Below are 22,666 nucleotides of genomic sequence, written 5' to 3' on the forward strand. Positions count from 1 at the left end.
ATCTTAGGGCCTCTCTGAACAACCTCTGCTCCCGATGAGCGAGAGTAGTCATGGCTTCTGTTCAGCTTTAATCTGAATAGCTGACTTCTTTTATTTTGTGATTCTCTACTTTGTGGGTCTGAATTTTCGCAGCGGTGTCTTAGTATGGTATGTGAGGAAACGGACGACGTTTCGGAAATGACTGGTTACATTTTTGAAGCGCAGACACTCACTGTTGGGTGTCTGTCAGCACCCCGAGTTCCTCTTGCAACTCTGGCATCTGATGAAAGCTGATAACATGAGTGAGGTCCTTCTCATCAGGGCGCCACCCTATCTGACTGGCCCTGTTAGCGGGAACATCGCTTCCCTGTCTTTCCAAGCACTTGGAGGCTTCAGAGGGGAGGCTACAGCTGAGGAAACCGCTGCCGGGCAACGCACGTGTTAACTCTTTCTCTACATTGCCCCACAGCAGGAATCCTCACCTTCTGATGCTGAGGCCCTTACAGTTCCTCACGTTACAGTGACCCCCGAACCGTAGAATTATTTTCATTGCTACTTCATAACTGTAATTTTGCTACAGCTATGAGTTACAAGGTAAATGTCTGTGGTTTCCAAGGTCTCAGGACTCTGTAAAGGGTCGTTTGGCTCTCACGATCCACAGATTGAGCACCACTGCCCTTCAGCAAACCTGAACCTTGTTAGAAGGTCCTGCGTGGGGCAGATGCGACTCAGTTGTACCTGGTGAAGTGGAGCCTGGAGCCTCCTGACTCCTTTCCCCGCAAGATCTCCTTCACCATCCAACACCTTAGTCCTCTCTTGAAACTCTGATCTGACTCCCCCACCTTGGCTTTCCTAGTGACCCTTAGTTGTGTCACAGATAACACATTAGAAAGACTATGTCTGATGCCTTTTTAAAATTGTAATATGTTTATTTATTGGGAGGCATGCAGATGCCAGGGTGGATTGTGCAGGTCAGAGGACAACAAGGAGGAGCCAGCTGTCTCCTTGTTAGGTGCCAGGGATTGAACTCAGGTTGTCTTCTTGGTGGCAAAAGCCTTCACCTACCGAGCTATCTCACTGGCCTCTCCCTTCTTCACTCCCTTCCTCCCTCCCTCCTTTCTTCCCTTTGTCCTTCCCTTCTTCTTTTCATATCTTAAGGTCTGGTGAGATGATTCAGTGGGTAGAGCATCCCCTAGGCAAAACTAATAGTCTGAGTTCAGTCTCCAGAAATGTCATAAAGATGGGGACAGAAAGAACAAAGTCCCAAGCTGTTCTCTGACCCCCACATATGTGACACGGGATAGGCACACACAATAGTAGACAAATAAATAAAAATAGGCAATTAATGAAAGTGTCTTGTAGGTGCTGGGGGTTTTCTAGAAACTTAAAGGTGGCTCACTTCTTAGACCCTCCTCCAGCTGATCTCCGTGGCCATATGCAATGCTGAACTTCCTCCTGTGGGAAATGGATATTTTAATAAATATGGTGGTGTTGATGATGAGGATGGAGATGGAGAAGATGTCAGGGATGAAAATGACGATGGTGGTTATAATGGGGGTTAGATGTGTTTTCCCCTAAATATGAAGGGTTAACTTGACTGAACATATAGTATGCACATAAATGTATAAATAAATATGTATAAAATGTATACATGATATATAAATAAGCATACATAATAGATTATTTAATGTAGTAAAGTACAAAATATATTTAAGTATATTTAAATGAAGTATATTTAAATTAAATGTATTTAAATATAAAATAAATATAGAAAATATGAGTATATTTATGAACTTGACTGTGCATGTGTGGTGTAAAATAAATACAAGTCATTTGCCTGTCATGTGGATATATCTTTCCAAGATTGGGTTTTTCTATGTAGTATCTACGTTATTTAGGGGGTAGAATTGTTTTAAAACTTTATGTTATATATTAAATCAGTCTTATCCTTTATCATGATCTTTCCAAACCCTGAAATTCCATTATTCTTCTATATTTTCTTCCACAAATTAATACAGTATTAATACAGTTACTCACATTTAAATTTTGAGCTTCTGTGATGTGATGTGCGTATCTGGTTTCCCTGAGTGACTTACCAGTAGCGATCCCATGCACGTGCGCGCGCACACACACGCACGCACACACACACACACACACACACACTCACATCGCCTATCCTCTCTTTCTCTGAACTGTCTTTTGTGGCTAGAGCCATGGCTGCATGGTTAAAAGCACTTGCTGCTCTTGCTGAGAACCCAGGTTTGATTCCCAGCTCACAATCTTCTTTAACTCCAGTCCCAGGGCATCTGACGCCCTCTTCTGGCCTCTCAAGACACTGAATGCAAACACATGTAAATAAAAAGAATAAAAAAAATTTGGGGAGGACCTTGGACTCAACATAGTGTAGAGAACCCTGATGGATCTTTGGCCTGGAGAGGGAGGGAGTGGGGGTATGGGTGGAGGGGAGGGGAGGGAAGGGGGAGGAGGAGGGGAGGAGATGGCAATTTTTAATAAAAAATAAATAAACTGGAAACAAAAAAAAAACACATCCCAAACACACATGCCCAAAATGTATGCCGGGAAATTAACATGTATGTATATTTGTGTATGAATATCAAGGTATATTGCACGTTTAAAAATAGTTATTGCAATATTAAAATGATGTCCAATTATTTCAAAGCACTTGAATAAGAATTCATAAGAGTAGCAGGGATTCTTGGACTGTTAGCCTCCAAATCAAGACACAGAGACTTATTATTGGTTGTGCATTCTCAGTCATAATTGAGGCTTGTTTCACTAGATCTTATAACTTTTTTTAACCTGTTTCTCTTCATCTACATTTTGCCTCAGGGAATTTTGCCTTTCCTTCATTCTGTATGTCTACTTCCCTGCTTCCTCTGTGTCTGGCTCATGGTTGCCTTCCTGACCTCTGGCATCTCCCTCCCTTTCTCCCTTGTTCTCTTCTCTCTCCAGTCTAGATTTCTCCTCCTACTTATTCTCTCTGCCTGAAAGTCCCACCTATCCCTATATTGCTTAGCTATTGGCCATTCAGGTTTTTATTAGCTCAATCAGTGCCTTAGGCAGGCAAGGCAACATGTGTCGTCGTTAAAGAAATGCAGCATAACCGAATGTAACCCATCTTTATATAGTTAAACAATTATTCTGTTTCACAACATACAAGCATGTAATTCTAAAATGTCATAAAATTTACTCTAATCCCAATAATTCATGTCTATTCTGAATAGCAAAGTGTTTAAAACAATAAATAAAATTGCATTTTCTTTCTACTTTAAAAAAAAATTTCCACCTCCTCCCTCCCTCCCATTTACCTCTCTCTCCCCACTCCACTCCCCTTCCTTCTCCTGTCCGAAGAGCAGTAAGGGTTCCTTGCCCTGTGGGAAGTCCAAGTTCCTCCCCCCTCCATTCAGGTCTAGGAAGATGAGCATCCAAACAGGCTAGGCCCCCACCAAAGCCAGTATATATAGTAGGATCCAAATCCAGTGTCATTGTCCTTGGCTTCTCAGCAGCCCTCATTGTCCGCCATGTTCAGGGAGTCCAGTTTTATCCCATGCTTTTTCAGTCCCAGTCCAGCTGGCCTTGGTGAGCTCCCATTAGATCAGCCCCACCATCTCGGTGGGTGGGTGCACCCCTCGCGGTCCTGACTTCCTTGCTCATGTTCTCCCTCTTTCTGCTCTTCATTTGGACCTTGAGAGCTCAGTCCGGTGCTCCAATGTGGGGCTCTGTCTCTATCTCCATCCATCGCCAAATGAAGGTTCTATGGTGATATGCAAGATATTCATCAGTATGGCTATAGGATCTGGCCATTTTTGGCTCCCTCTCCTCAGCTGCCCAAGGAACTAGCTGGGGGCATCTCCCTGGACCCCTCTAGAGTCAAGTCTCTTGACAACCCTAAAATGGCTCCCTTAATTAAGATATATACTTCCCTGCTCCCATATCCACCCTTCCTATATCCCACCATCGTATTCCCCCAAGCTCTCCCCATCCTCCCCGTCACACTTTTCTCTCCCCATCTTCCCTTACCCCCATTCCACACCACCCCCAAGTGCCCAATTTTTGCAGGGCAATCATGTCTACTTCCAATATCCAGGAGGATAACTATATGTTTTTCTTTGGGTTCATCTTCTTATTTATCTTCTCTAGGATCATGAATTACAGGCTGGATGTCCTTTATTTATGGCTAGAAACCAATTATGAGTGAGCACAACCCATTTTCATCTTTTTGGGTCTGGGTTACCTCACTCAGAATAGTGTTTTCTATTTCCATCCATTTGCATGCAAAATTGAAGATGTCATTGTTTTTTTTTAATTGCTGAGTAGTACTCTAATATGTATATATTCCACACTTTCTTCATCCATTCTTCCACTGAAGGGCATCTAGGTTGTTTCCAGGTTCTGGCTATTACAAATAATGCTGCTATAAACATAGTTGAACAAATGCTTTTGAAATATAATAGGGCATCTCTTGGGTATATTCCCAAGAGTGGAATTGCTGGGTCCTGGGGTAGGTTGATCCTGAATTTCCTGAGAAACCTCCACACTGCTTTCCAAAGTGGTTGCACAAGTTTGCAATCCCACCAGCAATGGATGAGTGTACCCCATAGTCCACAACCTCTTCAGCAAAGGCTATCATTGGTGTTTTTGATTTTAGCCAATCTGACAGGTGTAAGATGGTATCTCAAAGTTGTTTTGATTTGCATTTCCCTGATCGCTAAAGAGGTTGAGCATGACTGTAAGTGTCTTTTGGCCATTTGAACTTCTTCTGTTGAGAATTCTCTGTTCAGTTCAGTGCCCCATTTTTTAATTGGGTTAATTAGCATTTTAAAGTCTAGTCTCTTGAGTTCCTTATATATTTTGGAGATCAGACCTTTGTCTGTTGAGGGCTTAGTGATGATCTTCTCCCAGTCAGTAGGTTGCCTTTTTGTCTTAGTGACAGTGTCCTTTGCTTTACAGAAGCTGCTCAGCTTCAGGAGGTCCCATTTATTCAACGTTGCCCTTAATGTCTGTGCTGCTGGGGTTATACGTAGGAAGTGGTCTCCTGTGCCCATATGTTGTAGAGTACTTCCCACTTTCTCCTCTATCAGGTTCAGTGTGTTCAGATTAATATTGAAGTTTTTAATTCATTTGGACGTGAGTTTTGTGCATGGTGATAGATATGGATCTATTTTTATTCTTCTACAAGTTGACATCCAGTTATGCCAGCACCATTTGTTGAAGATGCTTTCTTTAGTCCATTGTGTACTTTTAGCTCCTTTATCAAAAATCAGGTGCTCATAGGCTTGTGGTTTAAGATCCGGATCTTCTATTCGATTCCATTGGTCGACTTCTCTGTTTTTATGCCAATATCAAGCTGTTTTCAATACTGTAGCTCTGTAATAGAGTTTGAAGTCAGGGATGGTAATGCCTCCAGAAGTACCTTTATTGTATAAGATTTTTTTGGCTATCCTGGGTTTCTTGTTTTTCCATATAAAGTTGATTATTGTCCTCTCAAGATCTGTGAAGAATTTTGATGGAACCTTGATTGGGACTGCATTGAATCTATAGATTGCTTTTGGTAGAATTGCCATTTTTACTATGTTGATCCTCCCAATCCAAGAGCAAGGGAGATCCTTCCATTTTCTGGTATCTTCTTCAATTTCTTTCTTCAAAGACTTAAAGTTCTTGTCAAATAAATCCTTCACTTCCTTGGTTAGAGATACTCCCAGATATCTTATGCTATTTGTGGCTATTGTGAAAGGTGATACTTCTCTGATTTCCCTCTCTGCTTCCTTATCCTTTGTGTATAGGAGGGCGACTGATTTTTTGGAGTTGATCTTGTAACCTGCCACGTTACTGAAGGAGTTTATCAGCTGTAGGAGTTCTTTGGTGGAGTTTTTGGGGTCGCTTATGTATACTATCATATCATCTGCAAATAATGAAAGTTTAACTTCTTCCTTTCCAAATTGAATCCCCTTGATTCCCTTATGTTGTCTTATTGCTATTGCTAGAACTTCAAGCACTATATTGAAGAGATAAGGAGAGAGTGGACAGCCTTGTCGTGTTCCTGAATTTAGTGGGATAGCCTTGAGTTTCTCTCATTTAATTTGATGTTAGCTGTTGGCTTGCTGTAAATAGCTTTTATTATATTTAGGAATGACCCTTGTATCCCTAATCTCTCCAAGACCTTTATCATAAAAGGGTGCTGAATTTTGTCAAATGCTTTTTCAGCATCTAATGAGATGGCCATATGGTTTTTTTCCTTCAGTTTATTTATATGATGGATTACATTGATAGATTTTCGTATGTTGAACCAGCCCTGCATCTCTGGGATGAAGCCTACTTGATCGTAATGAATAATTTTTCTAATGTGTTCTTGGATTCGGTTTGCCAGTATTTTATTGAGAATTTTTGCGTCAATGTTCATGAGTGAGATTGGCCTGTAATTCTCTTTCTTGGTTGGGTCTTTGTGTGGTTTAGGTATCAGGATAACTGTAACTTCATAAAAGGAATTTGGCGATGACTCTTCTGATTCTATATTATGAAATACATTAAGGAGTATAGGTTTTAGGTCTTCTATGAAGTTCTGGTATAATTCTGCATTGAAACTATCTGGTCCTGGGCTTTTTTTGATAACAGTTTCTAATTCTTCGTGACTAACAGGACCATTTAGATTGTTCACCTGGTCCTGGTTCAACTTTGGTATATGGTACTTATCTAAAAAAAATGTCCATTTCTTTTACTTACCAGTAGCGATCACATGCACACACACACACACACACACACACACACACACACACACACACACACACACACACATATCGCCTATCCTCTCTTTCTCTGAACTGTCTTTTGTGGCTAGAGCCATGGCTCCATGGTTAAAAGCACTTGCTGCTCTTGCCGAGAACCCAGGTTTGATTCCCAGCAGCCACATAGTGGTTCACAATCTTCTTTAACTCCAGTCCCAGGGCATCTGACTCCCTCTTCTGGCCTCTCAAGACATAGCATGTAAACGCATGTGAAATAAAAAGAATAAAAAAAATTTTTAAAAGAATGTTTAAACTTTTCTTATTACATTTTATTTGTTCTCTCTCTCTCTCTCTCTGTGTGTGTGTGTGTGTGTGTGTGTGTGTGTGTGTACGTGCACATGCGTACACACCATGGCACATGTGTGGAGATCAGAGGACAACTTTCAGGAGTCAGTTCTCCCCATCCACCATGTGGGTCCCAGGGATTGAACTCGGATCAGCACCAGCAAGAGCCTTAACCCACTGACCCCTCTCAGAATTCCCCTTATCAATTTTCGAGCACTCCCTACTTGATATGAAATAGCCTCACATAGACTCTGACATTTCTGCATCTCTCTTTTACACTAGATTTTCTATTTCTATTGCTGCTATGATGTGCTGCTTTAGAAACCCTGAATATTTCTCCATCAGTATGTATCTGTTACTATACCTCAGTGTGTACTCTATACATCTCTTCCAAGGGCTACTATTAGTACATATTTTCTTCATGCATGTGTGCATGTGTGTGTTGTACCCACTGTAACCAGAGGAGGGTGACAGTTTCCTCAGAGCCGACTCCCTAACACAGGTACTGGGAACCAAACCCAGGTCCACAGCAAGAGCAGCTGTGATCTCTGTTATTCTTCTTTATTCTTTGGCAAGACCTTGAGTTAGATGGCTTCTCATTCTGAAGCCTGTGTTTCCAGGACAAATAGTGACTCTGACAAGTTTGTTCACCTTTTGCTTTTGAGTTGAGCTTAGAAAGCAGCAGCTTCCTTGCGGCATTTTCACAGTCTTGGTTGACCCCCCTCCCCACCCACCACCTCCCCATCTCCCTGCCCTTCACCCCCACTTCACATTCCCACGCTCAGTGCCTCCCCCTGCACTTTAATATGGCACGGTCATACTTTTTATCATCCTTGCCACCATTTTCCTCTGAAGCTTCTGTTCCCCCACCTTTCCTGGGTTCCTTTCTAGTTTCCTGGCATTGAGCATATTCATACCCACATAAATACACTCAAATGAAAATTAGAAGCTAAAATATGTACATGAAAACAAGCAAGTCCCATTTATCTTTCTGAGCCTTGCTTATCTAACTTAACATAATATTCTCTAGTTTCATTCATTTTCCTGAGAGTTTCATAATTTCATTTTTTTCTTTCTGAGTGAATATAGTTTCTTTTTGTCCATGCCCCACACTGTCACCGTCCCCTCATCAGCTGATTCCACTAGGCTGATTCTAGGTCCTAGCCGTTGTGAGCAGACTGTGGATAAGCACAGGTGTAAGGTGTCTCTAGTAGGATATAGGGTCCTTTAGGCTTACATCCAAGAGTGACCTACCTGGGTCATGTGGTTGATCTTTTCTCAGCTGCTTGCAAAGCTTCCACAGATTTAGACTGAACCCTGGGTGTGGGATCTAAAGTGACCACTGATTTGCTGCTAGGGGCACAGCTCCTGACCTGACAAAAGTGGTCACCTCTGACCTCGGGACATGAGATCCATGGGTTCGATTCAGAGGCCTGGGAGACCAGTTGTGGATTGAAGAGTCAAGGATCTGTGGACTCACGGAACCTGGCTGGTGTCCCCAAGGGTTCCCCACAGGGCTGTGGAGGTGAGTGATGTGATTCAGTTCTCTGACTTCACACTGAGGCAATTGACAGTCCCTGAGGTATACCTGGATATGGCCGGGGGACCAGGAGCCACGTTCAGTATCTCTGGAATTGAAAATGTTCTATAGGACAGGTGAGACTTAGGATGCGATTCCCCTCCCCCCTTTTAAAAAATTTTTCACCTGCTATAATTACAGGCACACATCTGTTCCCAGTTCCCTATATTTGTCAGTGATTGTGTGGAGATTGCTCATTTATATGGCAGATCCTCTATAGAGTGGCAATATTTTTGGCCTCTGATGTGTCAAAGGATCCATGGATAGCTCATTAAACAAGTCATGATCCATGAACAGACAATTAACTCTGAAGTAACTCAAGCAATCTGCTGGAGGAAACACGTGCTTCTGGGAGTGTATATTGACAGAGCAAACCCTCCTAGGCCACGTGCAGAATATTATAGGAACTTCATAGAAAATGCACAGGGATGATACTTATGAAAGGACTTCTCATCGATGTGGAAGATTAAAACAGTACTGTGCAGTGAATCCCGCTCCCAGGTAATACCATAAGCACATCCCTTGATACACCCTCAAGCACACCTCTCCACAACCAACTACAACATCGATTCCAAACATAGATCATCAAAAATGAAATATGCAAAACTTTTCTAAACTCTGTTCAACTGCTCTTTAGTAGCTATCAGAGGTTGTTTGTGGTGATTACCATGGAGATAAAGCCCGTTCCTCCTTGGAGACAACCCACACTCTAACCACTCAGACGCTGCCACTAAAAGGTGACATTGCAATGGCCTTTCTGAATGAGCCCAGGGCCTGCCCTTTTATGAACTCCGGCAGCGTGGGCTCATCTGTATTGAAAACTTCCTGCCTGGTATTATCCTATAGATAATATGTCAGAGGTGAGTACTTTGTTGAATTCTGTCTCAGAAAAAAATAGACATGGGGTCTTTCCTTGACAGAGGAGGTCAGCGCTGGGTTTCTGCTGTAACTGAGTCCTGGGGAAAGCCTTCAATCGTGCGAGAATCTCCAGCTTGCTGTGGCTAGGCAGGTGGGATTCCTGTAACTGTGGGCTTTTTGATGGAACTCCTGCATCCTTCTGACCTTGAGCAAGACTTCTGGATCCATCATCAAAAATTAGGATTGCTGCTTCTTAGAAGTCTTTAGAGTTCAGCCAACTCCACTGGCTGCTTTCATTTATCTCATAGGACCTTTTCTACATTGGTTCCTATTGAGATGAAAACTACATGTAACGGGCCGGGTGTGGTAGTCCAAAATCAACTCCAGAACTCAAGAGACAGAGGCAAGTGGATCTCTCTGAGTTTGAGGGAAGCCTTCTCTATATATTGAGTACCAAGCCAGTGTGAGATAGCCCTGTCTGAAAAGCAAATTAACTCAAAAAGGAAAAACCTATCTATTTACTGGGAAAGATGGCTATGATGGGCTGGTAGAATTTTAGCTGAAAGTGAACCTGATTTCTCTATGTAAAACAGAGAACTAGCAAAGATGTAGAAAAAAACTGGCACTCAAAAAATAAATTTAAATGTCATTTTCTAGTGCAAAGGAATTAATCTTTATCGTGTTTATGGTTTTATGTGTGTCTGTGGGTAGCTGGAGATGACTTGAGAATGCTCTCCAGGACCTGTCTCACCTGTATAAAAATGAACATACAGATGTCTCTGTCATTTCTAGAGTTTTGGAAGTTGCTTACAATGCACTTCCTGTTTACTTAGGTAATATTATATCCTTCTGCAGTCTGTGAAGAAGTTTAAAGACAGATAGTATAACTATAGTTTTATAGTTTTCCTTAGTTATGATAAAATATAAAGTAGATATAAATATTGTAACTGCAATCTTATATAATACCTGTTTTGTTATAAGTAATTTTACTATTTTAACATTAAAACCTTCCTTTTTATTTAAACAAAAAAAAAATAAAATAAATAAGTCCACCAAGATGACCTTTCAAAAAAAAAAAAAAAAAAAAGAAACACACATAAAATAAAGTTCTATTGTGGGAGTTGGAGAGATGACTCAGTGGCTAAGAGCACTAGTTGGTCTGCCAGAAGCCCAGAGTTCAATTCCCACCGCACCCACATGGTGGCTCGTAACCATCTATAGTGTGATCTGATGCCCATTTCTGGCATAAAGGCATACATGCAGATAGAGAACTCATACATAAAACAAATAAATCTTTAAAAAAATCCTGGGGGGTGGTGCACACCTTTAATCCCTGCACTGGGGAGGCAGAGGCAGACAGATCACTGGAAATTTGAGATCAGATGACAGCCAGGGTTATACAAAGAAACTCTGTCTTGAAAACCCAAAAATAAATAAGTAGGTAAGTAAATAAATAAAGTAAAATTCACTTCTTTGCTAATGAGTGTTTTTCCCATGTGAATATCTGAGGACATGAAGGGTGCACTGTACGACCAGAGAACTGGGACTTCTTAGGAAACATTTTGTGTCACACTGATGGATAATTAAACTATTTTTCGAAGTCAGTGGTAATGGTGCAAGCCTTTAATTTCAGCACTTGGAAGGCAGAGGTAGGCATATCTCTGTGAGTTCGAGGCTAGGCTGGTCTATAAGAGCTAGTTCCATGAAGATGGATGCTAAAAAGAAATCCCACACTAGCTCAGAATTGAGTATAATAAAGGGTTATTTGTTTAGGGGCAGGCTCACAGATCACAGTCCTATTCTCAGGAAGAGCAACAGAATCCAGCAGCTGTCACTCAGAAGAGAGAGAGCAGCAAGTGCTTTACATCGGCTTTTGTAGCACAAGAGGCCACATCCAAGTGGGCTGATAACTTAAAGGCTACTGGCTGAAGGATTTCCTACGGTACCTCCCCCTTTTGTTTAAATAAGAGAGTTCTAAGCCTAATACAAAATTATATACAATAAGAATGAATATCAGGCATAAAAATTATAATTAAAACCAGCATAAAAATATCAAGCAAGAAACATATGATAAATGTTTCAATAATTATCCTATCCTAAGGAGGCTAAATCTTGTATTATAAATAACTTGGCCAAGTCATGAGAGGAAAGTCTACAACTATCTAGTCTTAAACCCCATGGAAGACCCGAGAAGGAAAATAATATTACTTGAGTAAGCAGGAAGTGCAATCAAGCAACTTCCAAAATGTACAACAAATAATAGAGAGACTGGCTACCTGGGCAGTCACCTGAATTCTCTTTTACAGCGTTGGAGAAACCAACTTTGGCTAAAGCCTAGAGTAACTGACAGACCATTTTCAGTGGCAGGAAAATTTTCAAAACTATCTTGCCCTGTCTTGGCAAGATGTGACAGTCTTTTTCCTTGTATCCTACTTGTCCTGTCTAGACACTGTGCATTTTGTCAGTGGTCTATGCATGGGCAGTTCTTTGCCCAAAGGCCAGTTTTGCCAAGAAGAAAACAAGCTACAAGTGGAGTGCCTTAGGTGCTCAACATTCTCTCAGAAATAGATCGGTGCTGCCAGGAACAATTGTGTCTCACTTCAACAGAACCATAAGTTATTTAAATGCCATACTCTATAGCTCTTTGAAGTGGTTGAAGATTACCTACCTATGCAGAGTATGATCTCTATGTATGTAAAGAACTTTATTAGTCTAAATATGAGTATGAGAAACATGGGTGACTATTGACCTATAATTCTTAATATTTATATAGTGTAAAGACTAAGACTTCATATTAGAATACTAAACAATCTTTAAGAAACTGTGTAACAAATGAGGGCAATGATCCCAAAATGTAAACAATGTATAAGTACCTTGATCAGAGGTTGAAACACATATTGCAATGTGATAAATATATCCTAAAACTGTATCAATATACAGAATGTCTTAAGCAGAGGTAGAAGCATGCATGCATACAATATGACAAAAATAACTTTGCATAGGTGTACAAATATTGTAGATGAAAATAGAAATGTATTCAATATAATTTGTATCAATATATAAGAATCTATACCAGTGTACATTGCCTATAAATAATAGCTCACAAACATTCACTCTATTGCTCACTATTACTATTAGTGTGAGTAAGCTCACACTGATCTATTATCCCATCCAAATTCCCTTTTTTCCAAAGAGATCCCTGAGCCTAAATAATACCCCCCAATGCCTAACCCTATAACAATTATAATCAATCCTTAAACGATGTCTCTAACCCTGAGGACAAACTTTATTGGGAGAGGGATGTCTTCTTTTAGAATTACTTCCAACTGTCTTGTGCTGTTCTTTCTATGGGATCCTGTGAAAGTAAAATGGTGGTTAAGTTTCAAGACTACTGTCTGGTATAATTGCAAATAGTCTCTGAGTATTTGGTAGGGTTTTTCTGAGGTTCCTATTTGGAGTTCTGGCCAGAACATTGTAAAAAAGTACACCATTTCAGCTAACCAAGTTGGAACCATCCTGAGCAGCTGGTCTTATAGTAGCGCTGTCTGCATCATGATGTCATATCAACCAGTGGAGTTGCTGTTGTGGGGCCCCATCTTCTTTCTGGAAACTTCAAAGATTACTTCAGGGAAATGCATTGTTCATCCATGTAATGGTAAATTATAGATTTAGGAAATTTTTTAAAAAATAATTATTTATTATGTATACAATATTTACGTATTATTTCCAATGACTGCCTTACAAAGTATTGGTATAGGGTGGGGCTATTGAGCATTCCCTGTGGTAGGATGGTACATTGGTATCTCCTAGTAGGCTGGGAATTATTATAAGTAGGCACTTTATAAGAAGGCAAATTTTTCTCTGTCCTTTTCTTGTAAAGATACAATGACAAAACAATCTTTTAAATCATTAACTATAAGAGGTCATCCTTTTGGTAGTAGAGAAGGCAGAGGAATTCCAAATTGTAGAGGTCCCACAGGTTGAATTACCTTATTGACGGCTCTTATATCTGTCACCATTCTCCATTTACCAGATTTCTTCTTACAAAAAATACAGGAGAATTCCAAGGGCTGGTTGATTCTTCAATATGGTGAGCATATGATTGCTCTTGTGCCAGCTGTTCTAAAGCCTGCAACTTATCTTCAGCTAGAGGCCACTGCTTAACTGATATAGGCTTCTCAGTTAACCATTTTAAAGGTAGGGCTGTTGATACCTTTGATGGTTTGCTAGTTTGCTAGTTGTTCTTGTACAGCTAGTAAGAATGGCCAAGGTCAAAAACACTGATGGCAACTTATGCTGGAGAAGTTGTGGGGAAAAGGGAGCACTTCTGCATTGCTGGTGGGAATGCAAGGTGGTACAATCCCTTTGGATGTCAGTGTGATGATTTCTCAGAAAATTAGGAAAAACAGCCTTTCTCAAGACCCAGTAATACCACCTTTGGGCATATATCCAAAGGATGAGGTTCTGTAAATTGTTTTAGGTGTAATAATCTTTATTGTCCAGCAGGTGTCGTGGTTGCAGTCATGACTAGCAGTGCAACAGCTGGCGATGAACAGTTGTGAGTTGTTTTGGTTTTTCACCTTGATACTGGTTAAATAATGACAAATATGCTTTGCTTGACAAATCAAAACCAATTAAATCAATTCCATACACGGAGCAAGGAGCCCAGAACTCAGGAGTAGGGACCACAAACAGGAAACTGTGCAAGTCGCTCTGAGGCAGGAAATGCAGGTAGGTGGGGGAAATGTGCACGAGCATGGGAAATTTCCAAGTCACTGCGTGCACTTAGCTCCACTGTGGTGGGTTTTTTTTTAAAACCGCTTAGCAGGTGAAAGCAAGCCAAGAGAGCAGGGGTGAGAGACTTTCTGGGCTGTGGACCATTTGGACCTTTGAAACTGATCTACCTGGTAGGTGTGGAGTTTGGATCCACGTGGGGCATCAGATGAAGATGCACGCTAAAAAGAAATCCTACACTAGCTCAGAATTGCTTATAATAAAGGGCTATTTATTTAGAGGTAGACTCGCAGAACACAGTCCTCTGCATGAACAGGTAACTGGAACCACATCCAGCAGCCAGAAGACAAAGGGAATATACTTTACATATGATAGTGTACATAAGTGACCCCAAAAAGTCTGCCAGAGAATTTCTTCAGCTGATAAATACCTTCAGTGATGTGGCAAGATACAAGATCAATTCAAGAAAAATATCAGTAGCCCTCCAATACACAAATGATAAAGAAGCTGAGAGGGAAAACAGAGAAACATCAACTTTCACAATAGCCACAAATAACATAAAATACAAAAGCTTCTCAGTTTCAGGAGGTCCCATTTATTTATTGTCTGTGCTGTTGGTGTTATATTTAGGAAGTGGTCTCCTGTGCCCATACATTGAAGGCTACTTCCCATTTTCTCGGGTGACACTAACCAAAAAAGTAAAAGACTTATTCAACAATAACTTTAAGTCTTTGAAAAAAATTGAAGAAGATACAAGAAAATGGAAAGATCTCCCATGCTCTTAAATAAGTGGGATCAACATAGTAAAAATGGCAATCCTACCAAAAGCAATCTATAGATTCAATGCAATCCCCATCAAAATCTCAACACAATTCTTTTATTTTTTATTTTTTATTTTTCCACTCAAAAATTTACACTTCCTCCCCTCCTCCCATTCCCCTCCCACTCTCCCACTCACCCTCCTCCCCCACTCCCTACTTGAGAGAGGGCAGGGAACCCTGCCCTGTGGGAAGTCCAAGGCCCTCCCCCACTACATCCAGGCCTAGGAAGCTATGCATCCATATAGACTAGGGTCCCAAAAAGCCAGTACATGCAGTAAAAACAAGTCCCAGTGCCTTTTTCAATGGTGTAATAGGATCCTGCAACTCAGCCTGCCGTGGGGCTGAGGGTCTGGGAACAAAGCGGTGAATGCAATGCTGCAGGAGTTTCTTTGTTTTGCTGAGCCTGCACCCAACACAATTCTTCACAGACCAAAAAACAATAATCAGCTTCATACGGAAAACAAAAAACCCAGGATAGCCACAACAATCCTATATAATAAAAGAACTTCCAAAGGCATCACCATCCCTCATCAAGCTCTATTACAGAGCTACAGTAATGTAAACAGCTTGGTACTGGCATAAAACAAAGAAGTTGACCAATAGAATTGAATCAATTAATCCACACACCCATGAACATCTGATTTCTTGACAAAGGAGCTAAAATCATACAATGGAAAAACAGAAAGCATCTTCAACAAATGGTTCTGGTATAACTGGATACCAACCTGTAGAAGAATGAAAACAGATCCCTATCTATCACCATGCACAAAACTCAAGTCCAAATGGATTAAAGACCTCAATATAAATCTGACCACACTGAACCTGACAGAAGAGAAAATGGGAAGTAGCCTTCAATGTATGGGCACAGGAGACCACTTCCTAAATATAACACCAACAGCACAGACAATAAATAAATGGGACCTCCTGAAACTGAGAAGCTTTTGTAAAGCAAAGGACACAGTCAATAAGACAAAAAGGCAGCCTACTGAATGGGAAAAGATTTTCAGCAATTCCACATTAGACAGGGACTAATCTCCAATATATAAATATATAAAGAACTCAAGAAATTAGACATCAAAATTCTAACTATCCCAATTGAAAAATGGGGTACAAAACTCAACAGCGAATTCTCAACAGAAGAATCTCAAATGGCCAAAAGATACTTAAGACCATGTTTAAGTTCCTTAGCTATTAGGGAAATGCAAATCAAAACAACTCTGAGACACCATCTCAAATACCTATCAGAATGGCTAAGATAAGAAACACCAGTGGTAGCTTATGCTGGAGAGAATGTGAAGGGGACCATTCATCCATTGCTGGTGGGAATGCAAACTTGTACAACCACTTTGGAAAGCAGTGTGGTGGTTTCTCAGAAAACTGAGAATCAACCTAACTCAGAACCCAGCAATATCACTCTTAGGAATATACCCAAAAGATGCTCAATCATACTACAAAGGCATTCATTCAACTATGTTCATAGCTACAATATTTGTAATAGCCAGAACCTAGAAACAACCTAGATGTGTCTCAGCCAAAGAATGGATAAAGAAAATATGGTACATCTACACATTAGAGTACTACTCAGCAGTTAAAAAAAGAATGACAACTTGAATTTTGCATGCAAATGGATCGAATTAGAAAATACTATCCTGAGTGAGGTAAACTAGATCCAAAAAGTGAATGTGGTATATACTCACTCATAAGTGGATACCAGCTATAAACAAAGGCTATTGAGCCTATAGTTTATGATCCTAGAGAAGCTAAGTTATGTCCCCCTTTTTATTTCTGATCTTATTAATTTGCTTGTTCTCTCTCTGCCCTTTGATTAGTTTGTATAGGGGTTTGTCAATCTTGTTGATTTTCTCCAAGAACCAGCTTTTTGTTTAATTGATTCTTTGGATTGTTTTCTGTGTTTTTCTTTAAGTGGGCACTTAGTGCTATGAACTTTCCTCTTAGCACTGCTTTCATTGTGTCCCATAGGTTTGAGTATGTTGTGTCTTGGTTTTCATTAAATTTAAGAAAGACTTTAATTTCTTTATTTCTTCCTTGACCCAGGGGTGGTTCAGTAGTTGACTGTTCAGTTTCCAAGAGTTTGTAGGTTTTCTGGGGGTAGCATTGTTGTTGATTTCTAATTTTAGTCCATGGTGATCCGATAAGACACAGGTGGTTACTAATATTTTTTGTAACTGTGGAAGTTTGCTTTGTTACCAAGTATATGGTCAATTTTCGAAAAGGTTCCATGAGCCACAGAGAAGAAGGTATATTCTTTCCTATTTGGGTGGAATGTTCTATAGATGTCTGTTAAGTCCTTTTGGTTCATAACCTCCATTAAGTCTTTTAATTCTCTGTTAGGTTTCTGTCTGATTGACCTGTCCATTGGTGAGAGAGGAGTGTTGAAGTCTCCAACTATTACTGTGTGTGGTTTGATGGCTGCCTTGAGTTCTAGAATTGTTTCTTTTACATAAGTGGGAGCTTTTATATTAGGGGCATAGATATTCAGGATTGAGACTTCATTCTGAAGGATTTTTCCTGTTATGAGTATAAAGTGTCCCTTTCCATCTCTTCTGATTGATTTTAGTTTGAAGTCAACTTTGTTAGAAATTAGTATGGCCATACCCACTTGTTTCTTAGGATCATTTGCTTGATAAACCTTTTCCCAACCCTTTACTCTGAGTAGGTGTCTGTCTTTTTGGTTGAGGTGTGTTTCTTGTAAACAGCAGAATGTTGGATCCTGTTTTTGTATCCAATCTCTTAGACTGTGCCTTTTTATAGGTGAATTGAGTCCATTGATATTAAGTGATATTAATGACCAGTGGTTGTTAACTCCGTGTTTTTTGTAGTAGAGTTTGTGTGTTTCCCTTCTTCTAGTTGTGCTGGTGAAGGGTCGCTAGATGTCTGAGTTATTGTGGGCAATGTTGGACTCCTTGGTTTGTGATTTTCCTTCTATTACTTTCTGCAAGGCTGGATTTGTGGGTACGTATTGTTTAAATCTGTTTTTGTCCTGGAATATCTTGTTTTCTCCATCGATGGTGAATGCAAGCTTTGCTGGGTATAATAGTCTAGGCTTGCATCCATGTTCCCTTAGTGTCTGTAGCACATCTATCCAAGCTCTTCTGGCTTTCATGGTTTCCATTGAGAAATCAGGTGTAATTCTGATAGGTTTCCCTTTATATGTTACTTGACCTTTTTCCTTTGCAGCTCTTAATATCTGTTCTTTATTCTGTATGTTTTGTGTTTTGATTATTATATGGTGTGGGGATGCTTTCTTTTGATCAAGTCTATTTGGTGTTCTGTAGGCTTCTTGTACCTTCATAGGAACATCCTTCTTTAGGTTGGGGAAATTTTCTTCTATAATTTTGTTGAATATGTTTTCTGGGCCTTTGAGTTGTAATTCTTCTCCTTCTTCTACCCCAATTATTCTTAGATTTGGTCTTTTCATGGTGTCCCAGATTTCCTGGATGTTTTGTGTTAAGAATTTGTTAGATTTGTTTTGTTCTTTAATCTGTGAGTTTATTTCCTCTATAGTATCTTCAGAATCCGAGATTCTTTCTTCCATCTCTTGTATTCTGTTGGTAATACTTGTCTCTGTAGTTTCTGTTCGTTTACTCAGAATTTCCATTTCCAGTCTTCCCTCAGATTGTGTTTTCTTCATTACCTCCATTTCATTTATCAGGTCTTGTTCTGTTTCCCTTACCTGTTTGATTGCTTTTTCTTGTTTTTCTTGGGTATCTTTGAGAGATTTATTTATTTCGTTTACCTTTTTGTATTGTCATCTCCATTTCTTTATGTCAGTTTTTTACCTCCTGTTTAAGGTCCTCTATTATTTTCATAAAGTACTGTTTATGGTCAATTTCTTCTATTTTTTCTGGAGAATAGGGTGTTCAATTCTTGTTGTTTCGGGATGCCTGGATTCTGGTGATATCATGTTACCTTTCGGGTTGTTGGAGGAGTTCTTGCATTGGCGCATGCCCATCTCTTCCTTCAAATGGAGCTAGGAGAGACTTGGTGACTTGGTCCAATCTTTGCTCTGACTGAATCTGGGTGAATCTCCTCAGTGCCGGAGCAGGAGCTATTCCTTGCGTCACAATCTGAAGGAGCCAGCACTTCCTTGCCGGAATCCTCAGACCTGCCTGGAGGACAGCCTCTCACCCCTCTGAGTAGGTGGCCTTGGTACAGGAGCAGGACACTTGAATACACTAGGGAAGGCTGTCCAGATGGGACTCCACAGCACTGAATCAGGGATTCCTGGTAGCCGAGGGACGCCTCCCAGATGTGTCTTCTGGTATTAAGATCTGGTATCTTTGCTGGCCAGGGAGTTCGGAGAGGGCCTACCTTGCTGCAGGCAGGCTATTGAAACAAAGAAACTCCAACCTGCTGGTTGCACTCCCTACGCAGTCCCAGCACCCTGATCGGGCTGAGCTGGAGATGTTATGAACCCAAAGAGGGGAGGAAGAAGGGACAGTTTTTCTGGGTGCAGGCTGGGTGGGGTAGGAAGTGAGAGGCAGTAGCCAGGGAGACTAGCCCCAGTGGAGGACTAGGAAGTGTAGGGGGTCAGGGAGTGGCTGTGCTCTGTCTCCACTGGATGATGTCTTATCCGATCCGAGGAAAATCTTGTTTATCTTGGATGGATTTGACCACCTGAAATTGACTTGGAACTCTGGACAGACTTGTGTACTGACTGGTGGAAGACACTGCCAACACAAATTGTCTTGAGTAGTTTGCTACAGAAAGTAATGCTCCCAGAATCCTCTCTGCTGCTTGAATTGGGAAACCCAAGTATACCCAAAATCTATCCCTTGCTACAGTATCCAAGGGAGATAACTATAGGAGGACTCAGTGAAGAGTCTAGAAGGTTCTACTGTGTGTGCTTTTTCAATGACGTTGATAAAAGCTCAGAAGTCTTTGATTATTTACAGAGCATGCAAGCATTGCTCACTTTATGTGTTAGTCCCTATATCTGCTGGATGTTCTGTAGTACCGTGAAGTGGCAGTGTGACAGGGGAGAGGAAATGAACTTCTTTTGCCCATCAGATTCGAGTATGTACACAAAATTTATGGTGAGCTCCTTCAGATCAGTGTATGACAACTGTCCAGCTAAACAGAACAGAGCCCGACTAAAGACTCTGTGTACCTTGGCTGCAGAGGGAATGTGGAAACGGGTATTTGTGTTTAAGTCTGAGGATCTCAGGAGAAATGGGATATCTGAATCTGAGCAGACATCATGGCTGAAAATGAATTTTCTCCTTTATCAAGGTGATTGCTTCATGTTTTACCATCCGCTGCTACAGTCGTATTTTGCTGCCCTGTTCTATTACCTCAGACGAGACAAAGAGACACCTCATCCCATCATTGGAAGCCTACCCCAATTCCTAAGAGAAGTGTATGCTCATGGCCAAACCCAATGGCTCCGGACAGGGATGTTTGTGTTTGGAATTGCCGCTGAAGAAGTCACTGCCATGCTGAACCCACACTTTGGTTTGATGCCATCCAGAGAGATGAGAGAGGTTATCTTCAAATGCCTTAGAAGTTTGAGTCAAGGAGAGCGCAGTAAGACACTGAGTGACCAGAGTTTGATCGATAGCCTAATTGACATCCAGAAAGAAAAATTTGAAACCCAAGTGATGGATCTGTTCGAAGAACTGACTGTTGATATTAGTGATGCTAATAAAATGACATTGGTTGAATACAGTCTGCTGAAATCTCTAAAATTAAAAAACTTCATATGCATATACAACAGAGAGTTTTTTCAGAAATCTATAACCCAGAAGATGGTGGCGTAGAAGACTTTAGACAACACGAGAAGTGAGTACATCTCTGAACCCGGTCTTCAGTTCTTCCAGGTTTGCCGCCGTGTCAACTGTGTTATTTTATAGGTCTGTTTGTGTGCGTGCTGTCAGAGGAAGGTATGGGGTGCCTTTCTCCATTGTCCTCCACCTTAATCCCCTGAGACAGTCTCTCACCAAACCCGAAGCTAACCGTCTTGAGTAGGCTAACTGGCCACCAAGACACCCGGATCTACCTGTTTCTCTTTTCTAGTGCGGGGCAACAGCCTCATGCAACCATGCCCAGCTTATGTTGGTGCTGTTGATCTGAACCCAGGTCTTCACATGTGTACAGCCCACACCCCTACCCACCAGTCCTCTCCAGAACAGAGTTTCTAAGTTCTTTTATGTCTATGCTTGAGTGTTTAGATGGCTTGGTCAGGAAGGCATACTGTTGAGTCTTGGCACTGCCGTTTGGAGCTATGTGGCCCCAAACAGCCAAGTCTTGAGTTCCTTCATTTATACCGAGAACAAATTTGTCACAAGGCCAGTGTGAGATGGAAATGTGAGCAGCTTCTTTGTAGCGTCTGCCTCTTTCCTGTCATCCGTAGTATGTTTAGTGTCCTGGTGACTGCACTGGAGAGGATTCTGGGAACTGTGTCTGGTTTAAGCCTGTGCTCATGCTTCATTGCTCTGGTTGACCTGTCTTGCAATGGCCTTAGGCTGCTAGCTCACACTTGATCTTTTAAATGTGTAACATCTTTCATGATGATATTATTGGATGCAGTTTCCTATTCCCTCAGGAGTCCCAAATATCTGCCCGAATTCACATAGATATCATGTTTTCTCAATGAAAATGGAAACACTAAAGAACAGTTTTAAGCTGGATGTCTTCAGAAGATATGCATAGGTATTAGTAATGAGTCTCCCAAAGACTCAGTTTTGTTCATCTCACCTCACGCCATGATTCTTATTTATAACTTTTATTCCACATGTTTGTTTGCAATTTTATACCTATATATTGTGCGTTCTAGTTACTGATACCTTCTACTCTGTTCTGTTCCTCTTCCACCCCATGACCCCAACTTCTTTTTGAGTCCTTTCTCATGTTGAAATCTTTTTGCTTTGTCCATTATTGAGTTTAACTGGGGCTATCAATGTGCCCAGGGGTTTAGAGCTGAGCATTAGACCCCAGCAGGCTGACTTGTGATTACAAAACTCGAGATGCCGGTTGATGGTGGTGCACAACTTTAATCCCAGTGCTCAGGAGGCAGAGGCAGGCAGATCTCTGTGAGTTTGAGGTCAGCCTGGTCTACAAAAGCTAGCTCCAGAACAGGCTCCAAAACTACAGAGAAACCCTGTCTGGAAAACAAACAACAACAAAAACTGGAGATGACTGCTCCTCCCCCAGAGCCAACCTGTTGTCAATATTCCAGCAGGGAAGGCTAGGACTGTGCAAGCCTCTCCCCAGTTGATGATTGACAGGAACAGGCCTGGTCTTTTGCAGGCAGTGGAGGGATCCATAGCTCTAACAGGATTGACTGCAATGGCCATACAATGCCCAGAAGAGGGCATTTTCTCACCCACATTGTTCACTCTCTCCTCTGTCTCTTGTCTGCTCCTTTTTCTCTTTTGTAAAAATGTTTTCATTTTTATTACTGTGTATGAGTGCTTGGCCTGCCTGTATGTCTGTGTACCATGTGTACCTTCTCAGATGGTTGGGACTCATCTTCCCATCTTAGGAGTGTCTTGATTGCATTTAGCCACCAGAGAATAATGATGTGTTATCTCATTGCATAATTGCAAACAAATATTGGGGTTCATTGTTCAGAATTTTCTGGAACT

The 22,666-nt window shown here is 41.0% G+C and overlaps 1 protein-coding gene across 1 annotated transcript; it reads left to right on the forward strand.

Moving 5' to 3' along the window:
* The first annotated feature begins 923 nt into the window (after nt 1-923).
* Nlrp9 (NLR family pyrin domain containing 9) lies at nt 924-20,894 on the forward strand. Its single transcript, XM_042055584.1, has 5 exons — nt 924-950; nt 1,386-1,536; nt 14,011-14,062; nt 19,598-19,730; nt 19,976-20,894. The coding sequence occupies exons 1-5, from the start codon at nt 924-926 to the stop codon at nt 20,837-20,839; spliced, it is 1,227 nt and encodes a 408-aa protein (XP_041911518.1). The 3' UTR covers nt 20,840-20,894.
* Nucleotides 20,895-22,666: the final 1,772 nt, after the last annotated feature.

The sequence above is a fragment of the Arvicola amphibius genome, chromosome 8, assembly GCF_903992535.2.
Source record: "Arvicola amphibius chromosome 8, mArvAmp1.2, whole genome shotgun sequence".
In the NCBI taxonomy this organism is placed as follows: Eukaryota; Metazoa; Chordata; class Mammalia; order Rodentia; family Cricetidae; genus Arvicola; species Arvicola amphibius.

Excerpts from the sequence above, each read along its gene's own strand:
- Nlrp9 (XM_042055584.1), top strand. The coding sequence starts at position 924 with ATGCAGATGCCAGGGTGGATTGTGCAG. Across the intron at positions 14,063-19,597 it reads ACAGCTGGCGATGAACAGTT|GAAGTGTAGGGGGTCAGGGA; the intron begins GTGAGTTGTTTT and ends GTGGAGGACTAG. Across the intron at positions 19,731-19,975 it reads GGAACTCTGGACAGACTTGT|AGCATGCAAGCATTGCTCAC; the intron begins GTACTGACTGGT and ends GATTATTTACAG.